General features: G+C 39.8%; 1 protein-coding gene across 1 annotated transcript; it reads right to left on the bottom strand.

Annotated features, from left to right (window-relative positions):
- Positions 1-16,170: 16,170 nt before the first annotated feature.
- Positions 16,171-17,172, bottom strand: LOC121599736. The gene is made up of 3 exons (XM_041927785.1): positions 16,989-17,172; positions 16,491-16,660; positions 16,171-16,318 (listed from the first exon to the last, which is right to left on the bottom strand). Exons 1-3 carry the CDS (start codon positions 17,032-17,034, stop codon positions 16,262-16,264), a joined length of 273 nt encoding a protein of 90 aa, XP_041783719.1. The 5' UTR covers positions 17,035-17,172; the 3' UTR covers positions 16,171-16,261.
- Positions 17,173-18,042: the final 870 nt, after the last annotated feature.

The raw sequence follows: 18,042 nt of genomic DNA, 5'->3' as shown, positions 1-18,042 counted from the left end.
TATAACACAAACGCATTGCTTCATGTCTACCACAGCTAAAGCTGCATTAAACGATCACCAAACAATTCCCTCACACTGCCACAAACACAATCCCAAACACAGGCTAGAGTTGTGGGAAGGGCTCATAGTTAGGTAATGAGTTGAGCCGCTCAAAAACGATTGCCTCGGGGACGATTCGTGCAATAATCCTCTTCAGAGCCCGCTCTTCAGCATTAGTTCCAGATGGTCCTCCATCTGGTCGAACGACACCATCATCATAATCATCATCCACCACCGGGCAACTACAACCGGGTAAGCCGGGCCAAGGCCTGCTGCCCGCGCCATCATCCCAATGAAAAGGAAACTAAATTCCCAAGCATCCGCACTAATCCCCACCCCAAAACTAAAGGATTACAAGTGATAAATAATGAAGGCAAAATAAAAACCAACATAGACGAGCAGAGTAGGAAGAGCAAGAAAAATCGGTGCAAATCGTGGCGAAACCACCATTCGGGCTTTGGTAAAGTAAAAGGAGAAATTGGACAATGGCGAAAGGATTATGAGCGGGTTTTTTCGAACTACAAACGCTCAAACTCGTACACACGCATACAAAGACATTTCAGGACAATTGGCACAACACAACACAGTGAAAGGAATGAAAGAGCTTTCATAGAAGCGTACGCCACAATGGGGATCAGTGGCCGAAAGCAGAAGAGAAACATAATAATGCCTAAGTTGGTAAGTGGGAGAGAGAGCGCGTGAAAAATACAGCAGACACACGAGAGGTTAACTATGAGACATTGTCCGCAGAAGATAAATAACAGTCTGATTGATAGTTGTCGAAAAAAATGTAGTATAAAAGTCCCATACAAAAGTTGTGACATGGGCTTACCCTTACCCTCAACAAAGGTTGAATCACTCGCTGCCTCTCGACAAGGGCAGCCTAATTAAAAACAAATAAGCCAAGGCAAAAAAGCTGCTTCTCAATAAAAAAAATTGAGCTTTTTTTGTGGCGTTAATTAATCGTGCGAATTCAGTTCAGCGAACAATACACGATCACGAGACAACCTTTGCAGTGTTGTATTGTGCTATACATTGAATAAAACCTTCTTTGGCGACATCGACATCGCTCAGCTCTCTCTGTGATTAGCCGAGTGTAATCGGTACTAATCCTTCTCTGACCAAAGCCTTCGCTATGTGTTGATGATTTTTGTATATGACCAACGAGAACAGTGTAGAGTTGAAGGGGTAACAGGCATCATCCATCAATTACGTAACGCTAAAATTACAATTTTCGAATCCCCTTTCTCCTACTCAAACAATAAAATGTAACGTTTTAAGGAAGTTTCTTACATATTTAAAAAAAAAACATTTACAATCCTTCTTTCACATCAAGATTGATAGTCTTTGAACCAACCGTCCTATCCCAATCGTCTAGAAATAAGTCTACCTTTAGCTATATTGTCCTTTTTGTTCCGATTAAGTTTAATATTGGAAAATTGATCTGAAGACGACAAACCATCCTCCATTTAAAAATGCATGTTTGATTATTCTTATTAACACATAACATGTGAAGCAATATACAATCTGCATGCTATGTAAATATGGGTTTTGTAAGGCTTTTTATAAGGATCACGGTGGCAAAGCTAAGAAATGGGATAAGAAATGGATTTTCCATATAAATATAAATAATGCTGCTTTATTATCAAAGAGAGGAAAGTGGGAAGTGATCGACAGACGGGATGATCGTTACCATGACCGTTCACTGAATAGGGTTTTTCCAAGGGGAAAAAACAGTGCCTCGACGTTTATGTGCTCAAAATAAAAAAATATTTACCAAACGGCCAACAAATCGTATGACGAATTCTAATAATTTCAGGAACCCTTCAATAATCATTGAAAAATAACAAAAACGTTAGGAAGCCCTCTAATCAATATGGCGTTATCCTACATTAACCTTATGTTTAGGTTCACGCCGCCACTGCTCTTTCAAGATCATCGCAGCTTTTGCACAGGTGCATTAAACAATTACAAGTACACAATACACTTCTCTCTCTCTCAAAACGGAACGATCGATTAATCGCATTTACAAACGTCCCGCTCCCCTGCCAAGCATGATATTGCTTTTAATTGATGCAGATGCAGACCCTCCTGCTTGTGTTTAACCATCCCGTGCGCCCGTCCGCTGTGTAGCTTTATGCACATTCTTTACCAAGCTGTATCATGTAAAGCGTATGTTGCTCGATTTGTGGGCACTATTGTTCCTGGGCGGTGGTTAATCAGTACGACAATAAGCCCCCGAACACGAACACGCTGCGTTGTGCTAGTGTATCAATAAAACTGACTGAAACTGCATCAAAGCAAAACTACCGCGTCCGTGCACACCATTCATCAAACCGTTGTCCATTTTCAAAGGGGCGCAACGGTTTTGATCGCTTTGTGGCCGTTTGAGTTTTATTCAAATCACATACATTCTTGAACACATTCTGCTCTCCTTCCTTCCTCTTCGTCAAGCTTAATTTGTGACCCAATCTAGTGCCAATCGGTACTTCCAAGCGCATCGGCGCACGATCAGCGGTGCGTAGAGAAGGGAAACAGGGAAAGGAGAAAAAATGATCATCGCCAGCGCACAATGATATTCGTTCCGAAAACATGTAACGCGTGAATAGGTGACCAAATGAGCGAAGGTGTGCGTGTATAAAAGGTGTTTTCTTTTGGATGCTTTTTAAGTTTTCTTTGGCTTGCCCTTTTTGATCGGAAGTGAATCGTAAGCGAAGGGGGAAATGCACGAGGGAATGTCAGGAATTGAGCAAGAGAAACGTGCTTTTTGGTTAAGAAGGTGGATATAAATAAAAAAAAGGTAGCAATAAAGTGTACAATACAGGAAGCTGATCTAGTTCTGAGAAGTAGCTCTGGGAAGGGGGAGGTGAATTTGTAGAGAACGAAGCCAGTGAGAAGAGATTCAATAATTAACATCTATTTTCTAAGGAAAGCAAAAGTTGCCATTTAAATTACAACGAGGAGCAAAAAATAACACATGACCATAAAACGGGATAAAATTATTATTTATTTCAATTCTCTAAACTTCCATGTTACGATTTACGAATGTCTGGAAAAGATCGTTGTAGTAATCTTAATTAGTTGTATCACACCATCACACTTATGATACGTAATTACAGGTCCTACTGTAGTTCCTACTGTAGAGTAAGAACCTGTTGCAAAACGTTGGAAATTAAAGAGGTGTATAGTATTTTAATATATCCCATTGATTTCTACGTCCATGTATGCTAAATTTTTGGTCTATTGTAACGACGATTCATTCAGCATCGCTTCTAATATATCGTAGAATGTAGAATCCAAAACATTATTGAAATATCGTGCACTAACAGCTGACGTTGCTCGAGCTTACAGAGCAACTGTCTAGAACTTCCATATAGGAAATTACTCCGCGGAAAGTCCACGATCCCAGGAAGGAGGAACTTGTTAATAGATAAAGCCATTTTTTCCAACATGTCAAAATTCAACTTTTTGATATTTTCAATCCCACAGAATATCGCATCTATTCCTAAATGTTGTCGTATCAATGCCTCTTCTTTTTATTGCATTAATTCGTAAGTCGTGACAAGATATTGAATTTCGTGAAATGCATCATCAGCATAACGAATGGCAACTATGTTAACTGTATGAATATTTCCATGCTTTATCTAGTTGCTGGATGGTTTATATTAATGGACCCTTGTTTAAGGTATTTGATGAAATCTAATGATTATAAATTGATATAAAAATGAAATATATTAATAAATTCGTTGTTCATCTTTCGCTACGCCAGAGTGTCCGTCTTTCCCGCTTTGGTGTCAGGCTGTTAAAACTACCAGAAAACAATGTTTTCTATTGTTTTCATTCTCGTTCTTTCGCTATTTTTTTGGCTAATAATCACAACAACTCATTCATGTCATAAAACTTCCAAAAATGTAAACAATAAAAATTGTACACCTTAAGATCCACAGTAGTATTAGGTCCAGAAGAGACCACATGGTTGAAAATTTGTTTTGTTCGTGAATTTAACCAATTTTGGATACATCATGCAAAAAATGTTCGCAAATTTGTTGTTTTGATTGAAGTTTGGATGATGCATTGTTGAATTTTTCGAAAATTACCATTTTTATTAATTTATAAGAAGTGTCCATCTTACCCGCAGTGTCCATTTTTACCAACCTTCCCCTACTCGATCGGTTTGGTTCATCTGTTCTAATGAAGAATACAGTGAAATAACTCTAAAATATAGTCTCTTCAAGTTCAATATTGTCACGATCCCGTCATATTCCATACATGTTATGTCTGTTCAAGATGAATATCTTCCTAAGACGAATATTCTCTAAATTGACGTATTGCTCCAAAAATTCTATGTTTTTCTCTCTATATATGCTTGGATACTTCATAGCAACACCTTCTCTAACTCTCCCTATGTCTATGATATAAATATCGCTCTAAGCTGACGGTCTCTTGAAGACTCCCCTTAAGGAGATACCAATGTATTTTTTTTACACATTGTAGTGTTGGCTTTTATTTATTTCTGTACTTCAGTATTGGTTTTGATTTATTTCCTCTTTGATTAACGTTAGCCAAATTTAATGGGACCTTTGCCATATTGCAATATTTTGAATAACTAATCCAGATTTATTTTGAAGATGCAGTAGAAATAAGTGGTTCTTTTTTGTTTTACTTTAATGCATGAAATTATAAAATGATTGTTGGATTTGTGTTGTTTTAGCTAATTCATGTTTCTTTCTATCTCATGGTATTTTTTGTTCGCTCTACTAAAAATATAATACCAAATAAGGTTAATAAATTCAAGCAGAAAAAAACAAAAACTTTACATAATTATAATTTAATCCCATTACACCTTCAAATTACCACAGCAAAAGCAAAAACTACACGGCAAAAATAAAATAGAAAAATTTTATATAGAAAATTAAAATGACAATCCAAACAAAAAACAGAACAAAAAGGCCAAACATGAAAGAACATCTTTTACCTATTTCCCTTTCACTCGAATTTTTTTTTTGTTATTGAGTGTGTGTAGCAAAATTTAATCTTCATCTACGATACGATACGATTGTCATTTTCAGTCGATTTCACGTCAACTGTGTATGCAGGAAGAAGGAACCGACGAACGACGACGACAACAACAACGCACGTACGCTTACACTGTGTGACACTGCAGTGGGTTGGCACGGCAACGGATCGGGTGCTACGAGATTCTGGTCGATTGCAATTTTGTGTTCGCTTTTGTCAGTTGCATTTGCGCTCGTCTCATCCGGTGCCGGGGCGACCCTTATTCTTGAGAATTTCTTGCCGACAAAATCAACCTAGTGACAAGGGCGGGAGGCGTGTGCGCTTTCCGCTTTCTAGTTCACATTCTAGATCGGTAAAGGACAAAAAATGGAGTAGAAAGAAGCGGGTCGAAATGGAAGAACGCGAGACAATGTTTCGCAACTGCATCTTGCTGGTTGCTAGCGAAACTCGAAAGGGGTGAGAGCACATGTAGAATATGAATTTTAATGTACAACAAAACAATATTCGGCACAACCGTATGCGTGAGAAACTGGGTTTGATTAATCGATCTGGGGCAATTTTTCGCTTTCGATTTGAAAAAAGTTAACGAACTTTCTATTGTCGATCGGGGGCCAGAAGAGTGATCAATAATTCATGGCCGTACTTTAGTGGCAGCGCATGTAAGAAGCTTGTAATGCTGTTGTGCTATTGTGCGTGCTTTAAAATCCGTGCAACCAGAACCTATTGAGAAAGGTTGGAAGAGAAATGGAAGCATTTCTTTTGCGTTTTTAGGTTAAGATCGTCTTCAGTCAGTCGATATAATACGCACAATCAACAAATTCAATTATGCACAAACGCAGAGCCAAAGCATGTGTCCCGCTCCGCATGCAATTGCACCAAAACGCCGACGAGGAGAAGAGAACGATGAATACAATCTTCAAGATTTAAAGATTAGACAGATTCGTTCCTCCCTTCTTTTCTCCCGTGTGCCGTGTCCTGACAATCGCAGACACGGCATAAGCGGCATCGATTGTCCGGTCCGTGACTGATTGACATTTCTCCTTGCTGCTGATGATGATGGTCTGTGAAGGAGGAGGACGCGTTGTTCAGTATCGATTTTGGATGACAAGTCCGGACAATCCCGCACAACAATCGAAACAAAAGCGCTCAAAACCGTACATAAGTCCAGCGCAAGGACCCCTTATATCCAGGGCCGGGGTTTAATAGCTAATCTCACCGACAGACAGGGTCAACATGCGCAAACAAAACCCCGGGAATTGTCAAACTAATACACATTGCATTGTCACAAGCAATCGAAAAATGACAATTGAAAAGAAATAGGAGAAGAAGAAAAACACGGTGACAATTGTCCGGATGGTTGGCAAAGACAATTTCATACTTCATCAATATTCTATCGGACTTTGTGTGGTTGTGTCCGTTAGGTATGTCTCTCTCTCTCTCTCTTTTCCCCAATGGCGGTCATTAAAAGACTTTTTTGTGTGCTGATTTTATTCAAGCAGGGATTTGCAAGCAATTTCTTCATTTTGCATCTTGCCCCGGCATTCCATTTCGGCTTGCAAAAACGATGATTTCCTGGCGCAGGAAGAAACAGGGAATGTGAAACCTTTTTCTAATCCACCCTCCCCTGTCATTTTTGTATGTCTTACCGACATTGGCGGATCTTGCTGATGACGCTACTCCCAGCAAAATAATCTTAAAGAGCGGCCAGCTTTTTGGGTGAAAATTGGCTACAAAAGTTTATATTACAATAAAGCATACGCACTGGAAGTAATATTTTCTTTCCATCATACACGGACAGGATTAACAAAGAGCGCAGAAAGAAAGGTGTTTTTGTTTCTCAAATTTCACAAGAATAGATGTCGTGAAAGCTGAGCCTGGGCAAAGCGAGTATTTTGCGAGTTTGTCTGAGTTTGTTTCTGGCTGATGTAAGTTTTTGCGCACCAACAATCTGATCTGATGCTATCGTCACTGTTAAGGCGTTCGAGGAAAGAATGGTGTTGTTGGTGTTAAATACAAGGCTTGGGACAATGGCACAAATGGTAGCACGATCGGATGTAATACGAGCCGTGATTTGACACCTCGCTGGCAATGGAATAGAATGGTTCTTTGGGCGATTCTTTGGTGTCGTGCGCTTGCCTTTCTCTGAGGGGCTAAAATAGTGTCAAGCGGAAGCATGATGTTAAAAGGTGTTACAATGCGAACAATAAGGACATGTTTAGCTTCGTCATAGTGGGAAATGTTTTCAATAACTAGCTTTGTATGCCTGAATGTTTCTCAAACTAAAACATAGTTTGTTTTGCTTAGCCTTGACCTTGACCTGTTTTAATAGTCGCTGTCACTTTCATTATAGTGTATAGTGTATAGCAAACCAAGAATTCAGGGTAATTGTTTTACACTTTCGCTGGTCAACTTCTAATACAAATTTTCATTTTAAACAATTTTCATTTTTTCAATTTGATCAGTCCATCACATTTTCTAGATCACAACTCTCATTGTAATAAATTGCGTTGTTTACAGTAGATTTCAATTTAGTCTTTTCTGAATTATGATCCAGTGGCATACAGTGGCTATGTTCTTGTTTAATTTATCCATCTTATTGTATCTTTAGGTGTAGGTCTTACAGTTCATGAAAAGTGGGTATAAAGGAGGTGTCATCATGTAAAACATTTGGCCATCAAGGCTTTAGAAAAAATCAGAAAACCACGATCGACGGCAGTTGTCAAATGCGATGCGTGTTGCTGGTATGAAATGAAACACCTATTGCTTACATTTGATGAGGCAATACCTCCTCTATATTCCACCTTGAGGTTAAGTATGTATACATATACAGGTGGTTTGCGAGATAAGCGGATACCTCTTAAAGAGGACCCGAAGATACGAAGTTTTCTATGTTAATTATTTGGGGCAAATTGTACTGATTTGACACATAAATTGTGAAATGTAAAATAGATTCCATTTTGGTACAGTTTTAAAAATCATTCAAAAAGGTACACAATTTTAGACAGAATCATAGCAAATAATGGATACAATACCTAAAATGTACTACTTTATACAAAATTGTACAAAAATTAGATAAATTTTGAAACCGAAAACCTCTTTTGTGAAATTCAACTTAAAATTCAACTTCAATTCGAGATACGTGGTTTCTTCTCGGTCTTTAAAAGCGTTAATAGCGTATCTCGAGGACATGTAGAATCATTCTAAACGGGCAAATTATACTATTACTCTCTCATCTATCATTTATATCATATGACGTATCTATCAATTAGAGTTTTTTTTTATTCGAAGGTCAATAAATCGTAATCTAAACAAACGTTGTAAAAAGAATTATAGCCAGCAATATGGTTAATTCATTTTAAAGTGCACTTTTCTCTAAAGAAAAGTAAATTGCATTCAAAATAAGTCATTTATCGCCATGTTGAATGTACAATTTTGGCTCAAATTGTAACATATTCCGCTTAAAATTTTAATTTCAATCCTGCTCAAAACGATACGTTACAATTTATTTTTCCGCTTTCCTTAATAATCCTTCAGCGATACTCCATTCACAGAATCGACACAAACTAGCTGCAACCTAGCTCATCCTATGCCCCCTATCTATCAACTGATTTCATCAATAATACTCAATACCATCCATATGCTCACGCGTGTGTGCGTGTAAATGGTTCCGATTTGCATGGAAAATAACTTTTAAATTGAGTTGTAACATGATCATAACTGTGCGGGTTTAACGGGGTCACGCAAACGTTTCCCTGCGTTTTTTTTCTCGAGAAAAGGGGTCCAATATTGGGAATAATTCATTCACGCTGAAAACTATTCCTGTTCAATAAATAGAGCAGAAGCGGGGAGCACATTATAAATTCGCCACCGTACATGTGTTTTATCCTTGGGTAAAAGGGCGTAAAATCTGCGCTCAATTCTGTATTCATATCGTGCAACAAAAAAGAGGTTTCAATCCCTTAAGGTAATTCGAAGGATAGTGCACCTCATCGCCGTTTGGCACATATGCAAATCGAATCAGTTAATTTCATTTGCGTATCAATGCGTGCCCCGATTGAGACTCGTTCGATACGGTTTCCTGGGCGAAAAATGTCGGCGAGTGGCTGGCGCTTTTGTTTAGTCAGTACCGATGTTGCGTTGTGCTCGATCATTCAAACGGAGATCGATCGAAGCGCTAAGTTGATTGGATGAAATCAGGGCATGCAGAAAATAGCAACACCGGGTATAGGGTACGTAACCGGAAAGTCAATCGGTTCTAGTTTACAGCAGTGCTTGCACCCAGTTCTATGACTTGTTTTTGCACTCCCAGTGTGCCGTATGCCATGTTTTATTAGCATGATGCTTACGGGATGTAACCGCTTCAGAGTTTTCATTGTGCTATGAAGATATGATACAAAACACATGGTACATTCGCATTCAAATTACACACCGGATTACACACGCAGATTTAAGCTGCTAGTCCTGGTCTGGGCAGATGCAACGGAACACGTCTTGGAAAGTGAATGTACTCTGCCTTTACTTTACGATCGAGACCGGTTAGTGGGTATCAATAATGTCATAAAAGATTCAAATGTGCTCATATTTTCTGCATACTTCAACCGCTCGTATCGATTTCAGTCCCCATCGTCAGTGGGATAAACAATCGCACTAAACATCCAGCGACGGTGGAGAGTTTACCGCCAAAACCGAAGCGAATGACGGCTGACGGAACGAGACGAACCAGTTTATGGTACCAATCGAGCAGCATAAAAGCGTGGTGTGGAATGTTTTATAACACCGAACAGATCTTTTAAGCCTTTAGCCCATCTTATAGCATCGAAGGTAAATCCAAGAAAGATACAGAACATGCAGAAGCACAACCCCTTTTGATCGATCGCCTTACCGTTGATCTAGAACGAACAACGCTGAACGTTCTTTATCACAGCTGCTACGAAAAAGGTGTTGCAGCAAATGCAATGCCATATCATAAAACTTTATAGCTTTTTGCCTCAGAACACACAGCGCACGTCCGGTGTGAGATGTCCGAACGTGTTGTGTTCGATTGTCCGGCTGTGAGAAAGAGGCACGAAAAAAAAGGCACCACCGTAAACATGGCTAGAGAAAATGCAAGTTGGGTGATCGTTGCATTTAATCGTTTTATGACACACGTGTTGAACTACGCTGGGTGCATGATGCGGTTCGGGAAAGTTATTGCAAAGGATAGAACATATTTATAGAACGTAATAGCCAATTGTGCATAGAACTGCAGTGCTATTGAGCCAACTGATTTCAACCAGGGCAAACGATTACGGAAGTGAAAGAGTTAATGTTGTTCAGACTGTTCTTGGGTGCTTCCTACATTGCGGATCATTGCTAGCAACCTGCCGTGCAGATTATTCGAGGTGAACAAAGATCGATCGTCTATCGTTGCTATTACGATACTGTGTGCAGAAACCTTCTGTGGGAACAGAACTGTCGATGAAAATAGAACCGATGCAATTCTCTCTTGCACTGAAACTGAATGGATCAATCAATCTGAATGTTTGCTGTATCCGAGCGATCTATGGCGTGATCTTCTTGTAAGGTCCGATAACGACTGTTTCATCGGGTAATATTTCTTGTTGTACCTGTTAGGCTTTGTTAACGTCATTTATTTAGCTGTTTTCAGATATCAATTGAATTGAATTGTTGAAAATATTCAACAGAAATGTTGAGTTACTCTGAGTTTGTGCAGTAATGTACAGTATTTCTTTTTAAAAATAAGTGAATGAACTCCCCAATTAAGTTTTAAAACGTGAGGCTACATGAGGATTCTGCCAATTGGATTAGGAATTTAGCACTGGTATGTTATTCCGCTTGTGTAATGTAGGTAAGATGAAGGATATCTATAAGCTCATTTCAGTTTGTTGTAGCTTTGGCCCTCAACGCTCAATACACTCTATGTAGCTCTCTTGCTCTACAAGCTCACTGTTACTCTGTAAACTCGATGTAGCTCTGAGCTCTTAATGCAACTCCACACTCTCAATGTAGCTCAGTCTAGCTCAATGAGGTTATTTTGATTATTCCATTTGCCATTTTGTCCTACCATCTTCTGGAAGTTCATCTGTACACTCTTCTGGATTCCCCTTTTTACGCTGAGATCACAATTCTTTGCGAATCATGACGCAAGTGCAGAGCATTCACTTTCAAAAGGAGAGCATTGGAAAAATCCTTAACCATATCCACACTCGAGTCTTGATCGGCACTTTGGTGGACAGCAACGGCTTCGTGGTCATGGTTTTGACCTTAGTGTGTGTTAAAATTGGATATTTTGAGGAACAACAATGCAGAGACAACCATTAGGGTAAAAAAATAATACCATTTCACACAAGGACTTGTCACCGAAACTTGAATGGTTTGGGTTTCCTGAAAATGGTGATCAAATAAAAAAGGGACACTGATAATGGATTATGTAACCAAAGTGTAGCTGATTTCGGGACTCAACGGCTAATTTATCTCTTTGCGTGCGTAATTCGTTCAAGTTTTTATCAATCGAATAGAGAAGCAAGCTAAAAACAGGTAAATCTTTAATTCAACTCGCCGTGTTTTGAGTTTCATGAATGGATGTGCTTCAACTTCCCGATCCCGCACACTGGATGCCATCTCTTTTTGATATCCTTTTACCCACCCCTCCTTGCCTTACGGGTACGCATTCTCAATGGAAAAGCCGTGGCTTTTCTCATTCATTGGGAAGGATTGTATTGCATTTGAGGGCACTTTGTCCGATTCATTTTTTCCCCCTCTTATAGGATCCTCTAAAAAGACACCATTTTCAACACCTCGTCCGACGGACGACTGTATGCTTTATTTATTGAATGAAATTGTGTGTCCGAACAGCATAAAAAGACACCGACACAGTCACACATTTACAGGGAATGGGAGTAAAAATCGAAACGAAACCTATCATCCCTAACACATGATATATGATATGCCCGGTATGCCGCGCCATTCAGCGCTATTCGGGGTTCGATCATTGAGAGAGTGCACCCACCGATCGCAACAAAAGGCCGGGAATGACAGGCAGAATGGGAGAAGGAAAAAAAACTGGGAAGGTGTATAACAGTGGGGACTTCTTATTTTATAAAAACGAAAAACAGGTAAATAGCTTCCTGTCGCGTTGGCGTTCCTGTGTCCCAGCCACCCCGGTCCAGATCCTTTTGCAAGGTGTGCCTGGCATTCATCAATGAATGCGCATTCCCCTGCTTATGGTCAGTTTTGAGCAGCAAACCCACATACATACGGGTGAGACATTAAAACAACACAATAAAAAAGTAGGAAACATTTCCCCTGCACTAAAGGTTCGATGTTTTCGATTACCGCCGACCAGCTACTCACAGCGATACGCCAAATGACACCGCCAAAAAAGGCGATACGAACACACCACGTATCCCAATTTAGATGGGTTCCGTCCTTTCTTTCCCATTCATAATGGGTCAGCGTAATGAATGAAAACCTGTGCATCATTGCCAACACACACGGACTCACACATATATTCGATGAATGGTGGTGACGTGGTAGTTCACCAGTGAAAGGAAAAAAATATATCTTTCGGTCAGTTCCAACCCGCTAATGGACGCGCTGCTGCACGCACAAACAGCACTCCGGTCAGCACTCTACCTGGGACCAGCACTCCGGGGAGTTTTGAAGCATAAAACCCAATCACGACCCTTTTAATTTGCATCGAAACGGACTCCCTGGGACACACGGGCCGTTGCCGCGTGCTATGATTCATACTTTTGCCTTTACTTCATCATTTTTCAACTATCTCAGTATATAGCAGACAGGGAACTGAAATGTGCTTCGTAATCGCTCAGGATTCTAAGAATGATATCCTCAAACGGTACGGGACATTGGCAACTTACACATTAGCATTCAATCTTATCTTATTGTGTGCCATTTGGACTGCCAATGGTGTGGGCAATGTCGCAAAGGGAAGATAGAGAAATCGATAAATTCCCTCTTCGCCAAAAACTGCATCCATACGAATTCAATAAGAAGCAAAGCAAAGATACTGATAAGAACCTGCCGGACCCGTCTTTACACCTGTTTCTGAAGAATCGAACCCACTACGAACTTGCGCTGCCTGGTGGTGACCAAACATAATCAACAAAACCACTTCAAGTCAAGGATTCGATGGGCTTGAAGCTACACAATGACACAAAAAAATCTATCTCTCCCATCAATGGTACTTGAAATAGAAAGCATATTAACATGTGGGGATGAAGATCTCCCAGTTCAAGACACGTCGCATTGGGACAAGAGACACGGTGTAGTACGTTGTGTAGGTCTGCGTGTGGAGATAATTCGATCTCTTCAGCATCCCGTTCCGATTGAGAAGCTTGTCGTCAGCATTGGGTTTGCCATGGAAATGGCAATTTTTTCCTGCACTTCCCCAGAACTTGGTCATCTTCCTATTGGATGACCATTCAACATATCATCTGATGCATGAAATGGTCAGTGAGCGATTCTTGTTTGTGCAAACCCATTTCTTCCCACAATCGGAGATTCGGTCTCTCCTGTCTCTTCACGTAATGTCCCTTTTCTTTACAAATCCGTTCTTAAATGCTTCCTTTTTATGTTGCGAGGGGGAGCTTTGTAGGGTTTAGTTTTTTTTTTGCTGGTTCTTTTCTTCACAAGGGTGCTTATGATTATCGCTGGTGTGGTTTCGATAATAGGCCATAAAGTGGGGTGATAATAAAGGAAATAGCGGGGCGATTTAGGAGAGGAGAAACCATATAAAGGTAATGGTGTTATGAACGTAAGATTTGTTCTATTAACAAATAAGGTTAAAATGCAATTAAGTACACACAAAAAGTACCAATGACCAGACTATTGACTAGCATGATACAGAAATAACTATAATTATCCAAATTTAGTACCAAGCTACGTGGCAATTGTGTTTATAAATGTTCTCGATTACAAAGCATAACATATATTTTACGACTGTTTTGACACTAATATAAGAATTTCCTAGTTTTTTTAGGATTTTGGCGTGAATTTTAGTTGGAGAATAGTTAAAGAGTATCCTCATTGATGTGTGAAAGCTGTATTCCCATACATGATTGAAGGTATGGTCCAGAATGCTCCAGAATTGTTCGGAAAATATGAGATGTTCGTTTTAAGGGTACCGCCACGGTAGCAACATATAGTCTTTACCTAAATTTGTTTTTTACTGGCCTTTTCTAGCTCACTTTCTTGGTTTTTGTTGAACTGTGAATTGTAATCCAGTTTTGAATTCCTAATTTCGTTACAAATCGTGAAAATTCGTTGAAAATAAAATCCCTTCAAAATCTTAACGGTCGTTGGTGCCATTGAATTGAAACGATTTAATTTTAAACCCTTGTAAGTATTCTTTTACAAGCTTCATTCAAGATCGCGGAAGAAAGCGTTTTTGTTAATTTTAATTACTTTCATCCACCAGCTTGTGCCTTACCCTGACATCTGAACATACAACAAAACCCATTCAAACACTAAACAAATCAATTCAATCCTTGTCCCAATGTTGTCACCGTGGGCATGATTTTTAACGAATTTTTGCTTTGCGCCTCCCATCACACGTCATTTCACTGCCAATTATTATTACTCTGAGCATCCGAGCTCCGAGGTGTGACACAATCGCACGTAAATTAATTCCCAAAAACCTAAGCAAAAGAAAGCCATCTGCAACAAACCCCCCAGCGTACACCGAGACACGTTCACAGGGACACGGGCAAACTGTTGCATTCGGCTTCTGTAAAGATGCTTTGCTAAAATCCGTTAAACCGCGACATGTTTTCGGAAGTATTCTTTTCCACTACCGCGGCCAGGGTGTGAGAGGCAAACTGTGGCGATAAAAGAGGTGTAAGCCAGCAATAAAACGCTTGGTATGCTAATGCATCACCCCGGTAACCCCTCGGGCGTAAACCCGGCGGTACACTTTGCAAAAGGCAGAGAACGACCCATCTCAGACCTTGGAGTGCAAAATTGGAACGGTCCTGTTTACATCTTAATAAATTTTAATCAAAATTCGTTTCTTCCCAGCAGCAGCAGCAGCCTGTGTTCCAGTGGCGCGAAAATCATCGTCGTCTTCCCCCTTTTTCGGACGCGGACATTCCTTGCCGGTGCAGAAAATGGGATCATCCGGCAGCAGGAATCAGGCTGCTGCTGGTGCTGCACCACAAAACGTTTGAAATTTACCATGAAAAGGCAATTGCCCTACAGCTGGCGCGAAAAAGCGAATTTCATTCTTTCTCTCTCTTTCGTTATCAGGGCCTCAGCTTCAGTCAGCTATGGGTCCACATAAAGGGTAAAAGATCCCGTTTCTCGCTTTACACAGAGATGTAGGGAACGTCCTTGTGCGAGGGACCGCGAAACGTTACCGCGATGGACTTGCGATTAAAAGGCAAAACTCCCCGGAGAAAAGGGGTTACATCTTCTTTGATCCAGATCTGCGAACCCCGAAATAAATGCACAATAGGGCGCTAAGAATGATCGCACGAATTTAGAGGCTGATCCTAGACTAGACCATGGCTGGGAGTTTCATCCGTAACTAGGCTTTTGGTCAATGCCATGCAAATGAAAGATTTATGGGAATTCGAAGAAAAACGGCTGCTGCTGCTGCTGCTACTGTTACAACCGACTGAGAGACAATTGGCATGAAATGTGTAGCGCCGACTGGTTTTGTTCGATTGTTATTCTAATTATCAATGGTTCGGGAAAGGAAATCGATACCCAGTCTGGGATAGGGGACAGTTGTGTCAAGGTCGCTGGATGATAAGAAAACGGAATACATTTACGAGCCTTTCAAACTTGTTATTTCAAATCAAACTGGTGTATCTTTGTGTGCTTGTACCTATGCAAATAGTTTTACTAAGCTGTTTTGCTGAAAAAATAGAAATTAATACTTTTCCTTTATTTGAAACTAATCCAGATGAACGGATATAATGTATACGTGTTACATTTTCTGCATAGAAATTAATGAAACCGAATAGAGCAGAGCTCACCCGAGTGGAATGTTATGGTCAGGAATGGAGACGAATATCTTGATTGATCGTAACCATAGTAACCATAGAGGTAGAAACCTTGTAAAAGAAAGATATGTTTGCAACAAAGTATAAATATGCTGCATACCTATTTCATTTAGATTAATTTATTTGCTCCAAACATTTCATACTTCGTTTGCAACAAACCTCTTCATCCTAGTTCCCGTTTAGTCCAGGCTCTTCGGTGGGCTGTAATTACAATACAACAATCCGCTTTCTTTGACCTGTTGTGATAAAAAGTAAAGAAAAGTAGGTCGTCCATCAGCTTTGTTTTTAAGGATGTATAAAAGAGCTTTACACGTACATACAGGGCAACCGGAATGACAACCTTGCGAGATGACCGCATCTACATTCGATTCCGATAGGTATCTGCGTATCTAGCCCCGTAATACTTACCGCAATCATGGAGACGACAAAGCTCACAACGCCCACAGCAAGCACAGTATTGTAAAACCGATTCTTGCGTCGATGTTCCTTGAAAAAGTCTCCGTCCGGCACTGGCATGTCGTTCATTGTGAACACACGGAAGTTTTTCGGGTCATGATATCCGCGGAACATTAAAGTCGCTGTTGGAGTACATCATGGTGGAGGGTTATATAACAATCGAGCAAATGAGGGAGGAACTCTAATACTAGTTTGCACTTGCTTCTTCTTCTTCTATGGCTCAACAACCGATGCCGGTCAAGGCCTGCCAACACACTTGTGGGGTTGGCTTTCAGTGACTTATTGATTTCCCCCCATAGCAGGATAGTCAGTCCTACGTATGGCGGCACGGTCTATTTGGGGCTTGAACCCATGACGGGCATGTTGTTAAGTCGTACGAGTTGACGACTATACCATGAGACCGGCTTGTTTGCACTTGCACTTTTAGCAATAGATTCGTTTATACATTACCATTGCTGCGGACAGCCAAATTTGCAACAGCACGCACGGGCAGCATTTTCCTTCCTTCCTAGTTGATTGTAAAAACGCAGGAGAGTTGTTCAGAGCAGGCCACAGGCTCAAACCTTCTATGTGCAAGTTTAACTAATGACTGACGAAGCGTTTATTTCCAGTGGTTTCTTGGATGATTCAGACTTACATCTATCCAGTGACAGTTGCTTTTGACAGCTGGAAAACGCAACGCTTACTTAGTTTATATTGATTTGAGAAGTAAGAAAGGATACCTCTTCAATTTTGGCGATATGTTTCTGTTTTCTTTGCTGGAGCAAAGTTTCGGTTAATGTTGTTCAATGGTCACACACGGTCAAATTATTCTATTTATTGCCCGGTAACTTGGTACTCTGCAGGTTGCTTTATCCGGGCTGTGATTTTGAATGCGATTTCGATATCTTTTGGAAGAAGGGGCATTATGGTTGTTGAGGACTTTATATGAATCCTCGTTCATGGCAACTGTCAAAAAAAGATTTCCCAAAGTATACCAGACGGACTGACCTATAGTAAGTTATGGAACTTGCTTTTAAATTACAAACAAAATAATAAGTTTCTTCAATTTTCTGTTCTTTCATTACATACATATTCATTCATTGCGTTAATGTCTCTTTTATGGTTATTGATGTGTTTTTCTTTCATGGTCATAGATATCTGATTATTTTTTTATATTTCTTAAGAAGTTTTTTTAGTTTTCCAATTATCAAGATATATCTTATATCTTGTTTATTTGTTAAGCAGTGATATTCTATATTTAAAATTGTGTTATGGTTTTATCTCATTTATCACTTAAAATTAAATTGTATAATAGCACAATAATACACCGTAATTGGAGTAAAAAAATGGTAAGATCATTTACAAACTCCAATATCCATCTCGATTATTCAAAAGAAACATAACAATAAAGGCTCTTGCGATTTGATTTCTTTTATGCTTTTGGCATAATCGGTATGATTGTACATGTGAAACTGCACAGCAAAGCTCTGTGCACTTGTGATAAGTAAATTAGGTTTCACAG

Source organism: Anopheles merus, chromosome 3L (genome assembly GCF_017562075.2).
Source record: "Anopheles merus strain MAF chromosome 3L, AmerM5.1, whole genome shotgun sequence".
Taxonomy (NCBI): Eukaryota; Metazoa; Arthropoda; class Insecta; order Diptera; family Culicidae; genus Anopheles; species Anopheles merus.
Note: the sequence above shows the minus strand (reverse complement) of the source record. Positions and strands in the feature narration are given on the sequence as shown.